The sequence below is a fragment of the Pterocles gutturalis genome, unplaced genomic scaffold (genome assembly GCF_000699245.1).
Source record: "Pterocles gutturalis isolate BGI_N339 unplaced genomic scaffold, ASM69924v1 scaffold22541, whole genome shotgun sequence".
NCBI classification, from domain to species: domain Eukaryota; kingdom Metazoa; phylum Chordata; class Aves; order Pterocliformes; family Pteroclidae; genus Pterocles; species Pterocles gutturalis.
In genome coordinates, this window is record NW_010098400.1 from 1,770 (window position 1) to 13,994 (window position 12,225).

Sequence of the window (12,225 nt, forward strand, 5' to 3'; positions counted from 1 at the left end):
TCAATAACCGACGTTGGCTGGAGGCTGCGAGCTGCTCTTTGGTAAAGGGTTTGTCCCTCAACGGGTCGTTTGTATAACTCTTTGCTGCGCCATGCACTTCTTTTGGGTGTGGACACACTTCAAGCAGTCCGAAATCTGCTGTGTGTCACCCATCTAACACGGAACATAAAGCAAATTGATGCTTTCCTGAGCCACCTCTCAACAGAAATTTACCTGATGCCCCATTGCAGGTCCCCCACCCCAGCATGACCAGCCCGGATCCCTATGGGAACGACAGTGCCGTGCTGTCTCTGTACAGAAATCCTGTGAATGACACGGATCTCCAGTGTGACAAGCAGCAGGTCAGGCAGTTCGCCCGAGCCTTCCTCCCCGTGTTCTTCTGGCTCATCTTCTTGGCTGGCACGGTGGGGAATGCCCTGGTGGTGCTGGTCTATTGCAAGTACCGCTTCCGGAGGAGCATGACGGACCGGTACCTACTGCACCTAGCCATTGCCGACCTGCTCCTCCTCCTCACCCTCCCGTTCTGGGCCAAGGCCGCTTCAGACGGTTGGATCTTCAAAAACTTCATGTGCAAAGTCGTCAACAGCATGTATAAGATCAACTTCTACAGCTGCAGCTTGTTCCTCACCTGCATCAGCTTCGACAGGTACATCAGCATCGTCCAGGCGACGAAAGCGAAAACTTCCAAGCCACGGCGGCTCCTGCGCAGCAAGCTCATGTGCTGGGCCGTCTGGCTGATGGCTGTGAGCCTGTGCATCCCCGAGATCATGTACAGCCAGAGCATGCGGGTGGGTGACGTAACCGTTTGCAAAATCACCTACCCGCCGAACGTCAGCGGCGTCTTCAGAGTCACCGTCCTAGCCTTGAAAGTCACCATCGGCTTCTTCCTCCCGCTCCTCGTCATGGTGATTTGTTATGCCCTGATCATCAACACCCTCCTGCAAGCCAAAAGATCCCAAAAGCAGAAGTCCCTGAAGATCATCACCACCATCATCACTGCCTTCCTTCTCTCCCAGTTCCCCTACAACATCGTTTTGCTGGTCAAAGCCATCAACAGCTACACGCGGGTGGCACACAGCTGCCAGGCCGCTGACCGGCTGGACATCGGGCTGCAGGTCACCCAGAGCATCGCCTTCCTCCACAGCTGCCTCAACCCCTTCCTCTACGTCTTCGCTGGGGAGCGGTTCCGGATGGCGCTGCGCAGGATGGTGCCGAGCGGCAGCTGGTGGCCGGGCCGGGGTCCGGAGCAGTGCTCCTCTGCCGGTGACAGCCAGGACCACAGCTCCAACTGGTCCTTCGCCATGCTGGGCGGGCGGCGGGTGCGCAGCTCCCTGACCCTCAGCACCCACCTCACCTCCTCCATGGCATCCCCGCCCTGCCAAGTCCTCCTGTAAGTCCATCTCCCCTCTCTCCCCTCTGGCCGGGCGCCGAACTCTTTGGGAACCATCTGCCTACCCCAAAGACTGTCTGGGAGGATGGGGAGGGCTGAGGGCTCCTCGTTGCCCTGTGCTGGCCATACGGGTCCCAGCCTGGGCTCCCTGGCTGAACGGAAGGGAAATCTTCAGCACAGGGCAGCGAAACGGAGCCATGCTTGTTGTTAGCAGAACTGATAAAGGATAAAAGCTCTAAATATCCAGCCCATCTGCAGCTCAGACTGCAACCCAAAATAACAAGCCTTGCAGGGAGGGGACAAGCTCGGCTACCTCAGCAACAGAGGCCGATGGAGCAGGAGGAACATCCCGTCCTGTCCATGGGGAGCAGCAGGATGGGGCAGCCTCTGTTTGCCGTCCAGCTGAGGTCCCTGCTGACACCAACCCCAGGTCCCTCCTGCTGTACAGACCAGCCTTTGGCTCCTGCACAGGTTCAGTGCAGCAGGCAAACGCCGCTGTCCGTGCCAGTGCAGACACAAGGCTGTTCTGCTGCACAGGTGGTTTGTGTTGCAAAGGAAAGCCAAGAGTTCGTGTTTATAAAGTGGTCCTTGCAGAATGAGATCTGTCTTTCTCCTATATTTTAGCTTTGTGATGCAAAGTGAAATTGGGTGCAATCTATTTGCTACAGCTCCTGCTTTGATACTTGAAACAAATCACAATAAAAATTCAAGGGCATCCAAGACGCGGAGTTCTCTGTCCCAGAGATATTTGCCATCCGGTGCAAAGCTGTAGTGAACCCGAATGTGAAAACCAAACCCATGGTTCAACAGGTCGCCGGTTATGCGCCAGTATCTCTGCTAACAGTGAGAAAATATATTTAGCCTGGAGCCAGTAAGACAGAGAGTAATTAAGCGTCAAACGTAACGTTAATGAAATTTGGATTGAGACTTCAGGTCGGTGGAGGCAGCCGTTCCCAAAAGCAATGTGCTGTAACACACCCTGAGATTTCTGCAGGGCTCTCGTGCCGGCACCGGCCCCATTGCAGGAGGCTTTCTTTTAAATAATCACATTTAACCTGCTTTGCCGCCTGGAAATTATTATTTCTTGCGGGAACAAAGTGTTTTCATTGTGCATTAATTGTTAAAGCATGTCGATAAACGTGAGCTTTCTGCAAGGCTTGGCGCTGCTTTTTTAGCTAACAGGGTATATCTGAGCAGGTGGGCTTCTAGTTTCAGATATGTTTACTAGGATTTTAAATTTTTTTACCTTGTCCTTACAGGAAAAAAAATAGTTGAAGGCATATAGATTTTTTACTCTATGTATAAGAAGGCTTTGGGGGTTTTTTGTGCCTTGTGTCAAGCTCAATGCGAACGGAAGCTGAAATTCTGCTAAATAAAGGCACTGCCACAAACAGCCAGGGGATGAACGGGTTGTTCCTTGCCCAACACATCCTTCGCGGGACTGGATCCGTGTACAGAGCCTGTTTCCAACAGCAGGATTTACTCCTCCCAAAAAAAGCCAGAGAAAATCCTTGCTAACGGGGTTTAGCACACGTGTCGAAGCCCTAGGGTGCGGAAACTGCAGCTGGAGACCCCACAGCACCGGAGCAGGTTTCGGCCCCAGGGCGATGGGTGGGGTGCAGTTTTGGGAGGGGGGGGAAGGTTTCAGAGGGTGTGGGAGGAGGGAGCACATGGGGCAGCTGAGCCCCGCTGCCCCTTCCCAGCGATGGGGGTGAGGATGCTCCCACCCAGGGGTCCTCTCCTTCCCAAAAGAGCCCTCGAGTCATGCAAACAAGCAAACAAACAAGTGTGCAAGCGTGCAAACCTTGGCTGCTGCTGATGCGCCGTCCTGCCCCATGGCGTCGAGCTCCTCGTCCCTGCACAGCATCCTGCCGGTCCCGGGAACTTGAATCTCGGGGCCTTCTCAAACAAAGGTACAACGCTTCTCTGCTCTGCGAAATGCGGTGGGGAATTTTCATGCTTGGTTGGTAAACGAAACCGTGGAGGGTGGTGAAACGGCAATGAACTTTCAGCAGTTCGGGGTGGCGGGGTCGTCCCTGGGTCACGCACGTTGCGCTCTGAGTCAGGCTGCTCCCCGATGCTTCGGGTTTTCCCTCCTGAGGTCTGTCCCACCGGGGCTGCTGGTGGTCCCAGGGCTTCTCTGTCCCTCTTCCCTGAGGTTTTAAGCTGGATTCATCCCACCAAAATCCCTTCCTAGGGTATCCCCATCCTTCAGCTGATGCTGTGTTCCTGGAGGGCAGATTTCCCCGCAGATGGGGGTATTGTCTCCCTGCCTCAACCATAGCTCCAGCAGGACAGTCACCAAGCAGTCGTTGGAATCCCTGAGATCCTAAACAGCTCCCCTTCCCTCTTCTTAAGGCCATGTTTCCCCAGATGTTCCCAGTTTTGGGATCCTCCACTGTCCCTTTGCAGCGGCTCAGCTCGTCCCTGCCCCAAGCATTGCATCGTTGCCCCGAGACCCTTCGTCTCCTCTCCTGGGAGCCAGCAGCGTGCCAGGACCCCAGATCTCACCCACCCCACACCATGCAGAGGCTGGGAGCCATGCTGTCACGGGGGTGGCCGTGGCAGGAGCTTTGGGGTGTCGGTTCGTTACGGCGAAGGGCTCAGATCGCGACCGCGGTGCCAGCAGTCACGTAGCGTGGTGACAGCTGGCTTGTGGTACCCAGGGAGGAAGCTGGGAGAGCCGGTGAGAGACTTTCACTCTCTGCAGGCAAACACGCCCAACTGATGCTTGCATTGAGATGTGCTTTATCGAAGTGCCTTCTCCAGAGAGCAGAAAAAACGATGGAATGGTGCGAGAGAATGGCGATGGGTGCTGCAAGGATCACTGGAGTCACGGGAGATGAAATAGCACAAAACCAGAACCATCAATCCAAGTTCAGGATGTGCAAACCCACCACTTCCAGCTACGATCTGGATCAATTGTGCATGACGTACCTGACCAGGCACCGCCGTCCCAACACCCCCAAGTGCCGCTGTTTTTTCCCAAGCCTCCTGGCCCATATGTGCTTTGAAAACTTATATTTGGACTTCAGAGCATCCCTGTGGCATCTCAAGGGCTAACAAAGATGATACCACTGTCTGCTGGCAGCTTCACGCGGTCCCCGGGGCAGAATATCATCCTGGGTGTGCCAGGGCCAATATTCGAGGCACAGGACAAGAAACAGGGGGCTTAAGACCCGATGTAAGGCAGCACTGGGGCTGGGAGAGCCTTGTCCCCAGCACCAAAGAAGAGAGGAGATGGTGTCCAGGATGGCTGAACATGGAAACTTGTGTGTCCCGGGTCCCTTGTACCAGGGGCCGGGCTTTGCATGAGGCCCTGAGTGTGGAGGGGGGGCTGCTGCTGCTGTGGCACAGGGACAGGAAATATCGTGGCCTCCCCCCCACAAGGAAACTCCCACGAAGAAACAGAAATAACCGATAAAAGCAGCAATGACTGGTGGTGACAGGGCCGCTGTCCTCCTGACCGCATTCAGATGGCCCCAGCAGCTCAGAGGAGCTTTTCTACTTCCGAGAGGAAGTGAAGGTGGATGGAGGTATTTCTGTTGTACTGTACAGACGTGCCCTTTGTCCACCAGCATGACAAACTATCTTCTGCTTTCCTTGTAAAATTTTTTTCCTGCTTAGAAGTAGATCAATCACCTGATTTACCTTCCAGACAAAGCTATCTCTACAAGGCAGAAAAGGGACACACATTCTCAATGACATAAATTTCATTTTTTTTAATTCCTGAGGTTAAAAAAGGGGAAAAAAATAAGCATCAAGAAACATTCCAGTACACAACCGTCTACATCTCTGTAACCGTACAGACGCTGGCATACATAATCTCTTTTTGCCCCCATCTGGAGCATGAAGTTTGATGTGAACAGGGTTTGCAGTTCTTTGGCAGTTAAGACCAAAAGATGCTTCTGAACAAGTTACAATCGCAGTGATTGAGCATAATTAAAACTGTAGTGCAACTTTAATTTTAAAAGGGGAGCAAAGTCAGGCTTTTGTAGCTCTGCTTTTTTGTAATGCGGTACACTCCCTCGTGCAATACATCTCTCTGATTTTTCATAAAGCAACACTGAGTAATGTTGAGTAAAGGGACACTGTCATTTTATCAGAGCATCTACGTTCTTTCCTCCACATAAACCTATGCAATAACAAAAAATATTACCCCCCCCACTGTTCCAGCACCCAGGAAAAACACCCCACTGCTTACACTGACCACAATGGATACTCTCTTCGTCCCACAAGCACAACACCCCCTTCCATTAATTTCATGATCATTTTTAAATGTTTATTTTCTCTTAACTGAAGTCCTGTGGATAATGAAAAGCCCAATTCAAGCAGCTGTAAACGAACAGATTTACCAGCATCGCTGGCACAGCTCACGTGAACACGTGCTTTATGAATGGAGGCATAAGGGGCTTGGATGAAATGATTTCTGGCACAAACCCACACTTGTGCCAAGTCCTTTATGGGGTTTCTAGGCTCCAGCAGTGAACCACCCGGGACATTCAAACCAAAGGCTGGTACTAATGACAAGTGCTTTACTGTCTCTTCTGCACAGCCTCTGGGGTGGAAAAGACTCCCTCTTCTAGCTGACATGATGGGATTCCTGCTTTTGAGCAGTTACTTTGAACAGCTGGGCTGCTGTCCATTTGTACCTTACCAGCTTGCGTACTTCTCTTTTGAAAGTTCTTTTCTCCTTCTTAAAGACTTTCCTTGGTTAGAAGCAAACCTCTTCATCTTTAAATGACAGGTTCTGGCTCCCACTTTTAGTCCCCTCTCAGAGAGCAAAAAAAGCAATGAAACGACTCTCATGGGGCAGGAAAGCCTGAAGATAAGGTACCACAAAGACTTAAACGCTAAATAAAAACAATCCAATCATCTCAAACATACACTTCTGCCAGCCTCAGGACTGTCCACGTAAAAGACCTGCAGGGAAACATCTGGCCTGCTAGATGGAGCCAATTACTTTAAGAGTTACATAAACAGTGGCTTAAAAATATTTGACACAGGATGAAGAGATGCTAAGAACTGGGATGGAGAGAGGAAACCCAGAGGCAAGTCTGCCAAACAATTCTGAATGGAGATATTTCAAATACTTCTGTGCAGAGTTGTCATATTTTGGCCCAAGATATTTGACTGTGTCCCTTTATCTTACATTTGGCATTTTAAGAAAGATATCCTAGTAAGATTAGTATTCTAACTAAAACGACAGCAAAGTGCTTGTAAAAACCACACCTAAAAGCTTAAAGGAAATCTGCAGCAGATGTCAGTAACAGTTCAGTGAGATTGCATAGCATGTGGTACACAGTGCTCCATTTTTAAGCAATAAATAATCTCTTCTTGCCTAATTAAATACAAAACATAGCTTCAACACTGAAATATATCATAATCCATGAACTGATCTGTGCGCTGTTTATTGCCCGCTCCAGTCTCTCGTCCACCCCATTTCATGCACACAGCCAGGGAAGGGTTCAACTGACCAGCTCGCACCTTCCGACCCCTCTGCCTGGCAGAGGCTGGGCAGCACACCACCAGCACTGGGCAGAGGCATATGAAGAGAAGGGAGAGCTCCTGGTGAGCCAGACATCCCAGCTGCAAAGGCCCCTGATTTCAGCTGGATGCCGCCCAGAGAGCAATTTGCCCTTCCAGAAAGCCCTGTACGTGCAACCCAACGTCTAGGTGCTCCATGAAGGGCAGTAATTCTTTCACAATCTTTTTCAAGATCACTGTATTTTTACAGTGTTAACGACTGGAATGAATGATTAGCAACCTAGCAACTGACTAGCAATTTACATTTACAAGTTTGCCCCTGCACTTTCTTTCCCCTCCCCTAAATAAGTCGCTTCAGCCTGTGCTTGCCCTTTTTTCTTCTTTCCCCTCACATTTTACTTTCTGTCTCCCACCAGGACCCCGTATACCAGCTACAGCTGCCACCAAGTGTCTTCAGGCTTGCCTGCTACCAACCGCTGCACTAAAACCTTCTGGGTCTGAGGTTTCCTTGGGAGAACAGTAACATCAGAAATCAGACACACCTCAAATGATGAGGAGGGCTGGCGGGGAGAAAGAGCTTTTCTCCTTTCTCCTGCCAAAATGTTTTGCCTTTCCATCAGACACTAGGAATTGTTAAGAGGACAATCTGCTTTCAGGTATGTTAATAAAAAGTTGACATTCTATATAGAAAGCAGGCGGTTTGCATGTAAAAGTCTTCCTTCAAAGGCAGTGCTTCCAGCCAGCTCTGTCCCCAAACCCCAGATGGAAAGTTAGCAGTTGGCTGGGACAACCGCAAGGGCTAGGGAAGGAAATACACTGACACCAGGTGGAGAGCTCCCCAGGGCTGGATATGCGTTCGGGATGGACTTTTTGAGACCAATTCACACATTATTGCTGCCTTCCACAGAGTTGAGAGAGAGACTGCTGGCCTCCTCAAAAACTGTGCTCTCCTGTGAATGCTGCTGACTAAGGTGCTGAAGCAGGAAAAAGGAATGCTCCTTTTCCTAATATCACACAGGGAGCAGTACTTTATTCTGCAAATGATACTCCTCATTCTGCCATCAGTACTCACCGTGAGGGATGGTTTCAGTGGACCAGCTTACGGAGTACAGTGAGCAAAAGTGAAAGGAGTTGCTGCTTCGTGCTGTATTGTTTCATAGCTGGTATTCAGTATCAAAGCAGTTTTAAAAGCCAGTTAAGACTCACCAAATCTTAGCCCAAAATATAAAAAACCCCAATGTTTGCTGTTCATAAAACTTGGAAAAGATAAAAAATTATAGATGGATTACAATATGTGCCTGTGAAGATTGAAATATTGCATAGTTGCTGTTATGACTGTAAGAGCATTACAGCAGAACAGAAACGGTTCCTCAGTGAAGAGGTCAACAAAAATACACATTTTTCTTTAAATTTCCTTTTGAAGGATATTTTTGGAAGAAAAGTAATTAAATTTTCAGTAGGGTATTTCAGTTTGCATTTAGACACCCCCACACTTATTTTTCTCCCCACTGAAAAAAAATTTGGCTGGAACATGATTTGACCTGTTAAATCAAACAACATGGCTTTGAGCAATCTGTACACAGTACAGAACCATTAGTGTTCCTAAAAAGGCTTCTGGTTTTTAGTGTACACATGTTCTCTAAGTGCATTATAGCTATTGCATAGTTTCAGAGTCTTCAAACACAGTGGTAATCGTAATGCTTACACGTACATAAATAATAGCATTTCTTAAAAATTCAATTAAAAATAACACAGTATATTTGAGGCTATGGAAAATCACTTCCATCGTAGATGACAGGTCGCTCAACAGCCAAGTGATAAAACACTCTTTTTGAGATAAACCTGTCGAGAAAGAAAAGAAAGCAAGATGATCACGTTAGCTCAAGTCAACTATGTGAAGCCTTAAAAGTATATTCAGTCTTTCAGTTTATACTCAGACAAAAAAAAAGACTGGTGTTAAAAAGAAGTATGCCTGCGCAAGGGCTGTCAGGTCTGCTGTTAATAAGATGACAAACCTGACTAAACTGTCTCAGAAGGAGTCACAAATGACTTGCTTGCTTCTGTTTACCATCTCAGAGGTTGAGACAGAAGAGTGGAATTCTGCTACGGAGTGAACAAAAAAATCCAACATGAACAAGAACTAAAACTCAGTGAGAAGATCTTTGGGCAAGCCAGGACCAACTTCTCATATTTACTTCTGGATGTCAAAATAATGGTACATCTAATCAGTTCCACTGTCTGTAAACCCAAGCTTACTTCACCTTTTACACTCACCTAGAGAATGTGTTGTCAAATATCAGTGTGTAGATTCCAGGGTTTCTGACTTTCACCTGTCCTCTGATAGTTTCCTTATGAGAGTTGCAGCGGGTCATAGGAATAAGAACCTGGAATTCAATAAAAATAAAAATGGAACTTTCTATAAATTGACATTTGCCTTCAAAAAATACTTAAGACTTGAGCCATCCTGAAACTCCTGAGGTGCATATGTGCCTGCAAAACGATTTATTTTCACTGATTAACATTAAAAATTCTCACAAACTGAAGTCTCGCAGTGAGACACCTGTTTTTCTTTGACAGCCTGGTTATAGTGTTAAGCTATGGCTATAAATCTCTGCTTTAGGGATAGAATCAAATCCTGATCTTTTTAATGTTAATCTAAGCAAGTTTACTAGCATCAGCAGTGCTATATTAAATCTGTACAAATATGTCCAAGAGCAGGATTTAGCAAAATATGTCTTAAATCAAGGATGACCCTATAAAAGTTACATCAAATAGATATATCAAGACAGAAGCAACATTCCTCAAGTTGCACCAGGGGAGGTTTAGGCTGGATATTAGAAAAAATTTCTTCACTGAAAGAGTGATCAGGCATTGGAACAGGCTGCCCAGGGAAGTGGTGGAGTCACCATCCCTAGAGGTGTTCAAGAAACGTGTAGATGTGGTGCTTAAGGACATGGGTTAGTGAGTGAGGTGGTGTTGGGTTGGACTTGATGATCCTTCAGGTCTTTTCCAATATTAATGATTCTATAATTCTATGATTCACTATTCATTCATCCTTCAGCTGAAGAAAAAAAGGAGATTTTACATGGAATTAGTTGCCCTGAAGTAAATTAATGCATGCTATATAAATGTCTTCTTACTCCCCCAGTGAAATCACAGCCTGAGGGCTCCCTGCACCACCGTGGGTAAAACCAGCAGCTGTCTTGTCTTCATTAAAACTTTGCAATGAGCTGAGTAACACGGATTCACTTAATCCACAATCCTCATGAAATATGGGCAGCGCATATAAAACCTGGTACCTTGGGCACTGGCAATGTGATTTCACACTTCATCAAGGCACTTAAATACATGCTTCACTGTAAGAAATGCAGGTAACCCATCAATGTATCTGTTCTCCCTGTGGCCCCTGCTGAAGTGCCTGGCAAACTTGGCCCTAGGCAGCTTACAAACTAAGTAATATTGAGGAGGGAAAAAAGAATTTTGCAGGCTTAGACTTTTATTTTTGCTTAATAATAGTGGGTGAATTTCAGAATGACCAATAGGAGCTACAGTGCTTCTCAACTCCACTTTTGCAGGCAACATTAAAGAATTAAAGATGTAGCTCTGCCTTCAGCAGAACTGTAGTCTAACTGGAGAAACGAGTCCTTAATGCAACAGCAACTGGCATGCTCCTGCAGCCCTTCTGGCTATACTTGCTGATTCCTCTAGGTGGCCGATTGTGGTGTGCTACAATCTCTAAGGCAGTATGGAAACAAAGGCCTTACCTTGCACTGATCCAGCGGTGTGTCTTCTGATTCCTGGTAGACAACGCTGAAGGATATGCTTTTAGGGTCTGATGAAAAGATCCAGCTGATTGTTAGCCCCATCTCTGTCACGGTGATGGGAATGATGCTGTAGGTGCTGGATTTGATGAACAGCTCTCTGTTGCTTTCCCCAAAATTTAAGATCTCTTCCACTGTAAGAGGTAATTTGATCCTGTGAGGGAGAAAAATACAATTACTTGAAGAGATCCCATGTAATTATTCGGAGAGAATCAATAATCATTGCTTTTTATTTCCTATCTATTTGAGGCAAGACTCCACAGCAGTTTTGGGACAGGTCCAACCCAGGCAGGAAAATTCAGCCTTGGATGAAGGCAAGAACTACATAAAAGATGACTGATATCAAGCACCTTCACTGCTCTGGCAAATGTGAATATTTATCTAATTTTGACTAGAAAAAGCTAGTGCTTGAATAAAGCTTTTTACAGTTACAACAATAAAAAAATGTCTGCTGCCCTCTACTGCTCTTTTTAAGCCAAAATTTAAACAAAAAATAGTCACCTAATTTATTTACCTTCCTAGATCTCATTTGTACAGGAAATAGGGATCAGCAGTACAGAGGGGACAGATGGGTAGAATTGTGAACAGCAGTTCTGTCCAGATCCTCTGAAGCACCGAATGCTACAGCTTGGTCTGTTTTACCCAAGCAAGTTGCATAAAAGCCAACTCAAAAGTCCTTCCAATTAAAAGGTAAGCTCTTAGCATCCAGATGATCCCAAGTCCCTTGCTCACAAGAGCAGAGCAGAGGGGAAGAATCACCCCCCTTGACCTGCTGATAGATATACATTCTCCAAAAGGCCATTAATTCCCTCCCTGTGACAAAGGTCTGGCTAGCACAGCACTCCCTGACTTGCCCTTGCCATTGCTTCCAGAGACTACTAGAACCACACAGCCTTCCGTCTAAGCCCCCTTCCTGTTCATAGCACCTCCTGCAACAAGAACTAGAATAAGAACAAGCTCCTCCAGGAGTCTGCAAGCCTCATGCTCCCATAGCTGATACCTGAGCTCAGCCTTTATTCTTTCAGCCTGGTAGTAATGAAACTGTTCTGCTTACATGATTTCTCCTGACTTCAACAAGCATATCTCAGCATCTTGAGCAACTTGCCACTCTTCTGATTCATCAAAGGTTGAAGAATTACACGTGCTGTTTCTAGGACAAGGAAAAAAAGGAAAACCATGATTCTCTGAGTAGTATGTGGTCAAATACCATCTGCATACTGCCGCCTTCCTAAAATAGAAATGTTTTGATAGTCACGATGTCAAATTCTAGAATTCATATTTTGTACATTCTAGTGACAAAACCGTCTGGGCAAAACTGCACTCCCATTCTGCTAACCACTGTGCACAAATGTAAAACTGCTACATTCTGAAAAAAAAAACATGGAAAACTAAACTATAGTTTGTAAACCTATACATATATTTTGCTTGCACAGTAGGAACAGCAACAGACATCATGCTGTGATCCACAGAACTCTCCCTTCCCAGCCTAACAGGTATAAAGCTTTAATTTCACAGCCTTGAATTCAT

At 46.9% G+C, this 12,225-nt stretch overlaps 2 protein-coding genes across 2 annotated transcripts; one reads left to right on the forward strand and one right to left on the reverse strand.

The window, feature by feature from the left end:
* Window positions 1-245: 245 nt before the first annotated feature.
* Window positions 246-1,394, forward strand: LOC104461324 (C-C chemokine receptor type 9-like). Its single transcript, XM_010072870.1, has one exon. It carries the CDS (start codon window positions 246-248, stop codon window positions 1,392-1,394), a length of 1,149 nt encoding a protein of 382 aa, XP_010071172.1.
* Window positions 1,395-8,258: 6,864 nt separating this feature from the next.
* Window positions 8,259-11,842, reverse strand: LOC104461315 (FYVE and coiled-coil domain-containing protein 1-like). The gene is made up of 4 exons (XM_010072859.1): window positions 11,753-11,842; window positions 10,642-10,852; window positions 9,152-9,261; window positions 8,259-8,719 (listed from the first exon to the last, which is right to left on the reverse strand). Coding segments are annotated over exons 1-4 (399 nt in total). The 5' UTR covers window positions 11,755-11,842; the 3' UTR covers window positions 8,259-8,643.
* Between the last annotated feature and the right edge of the window lie 383 nt (window positions 11,843-12,225).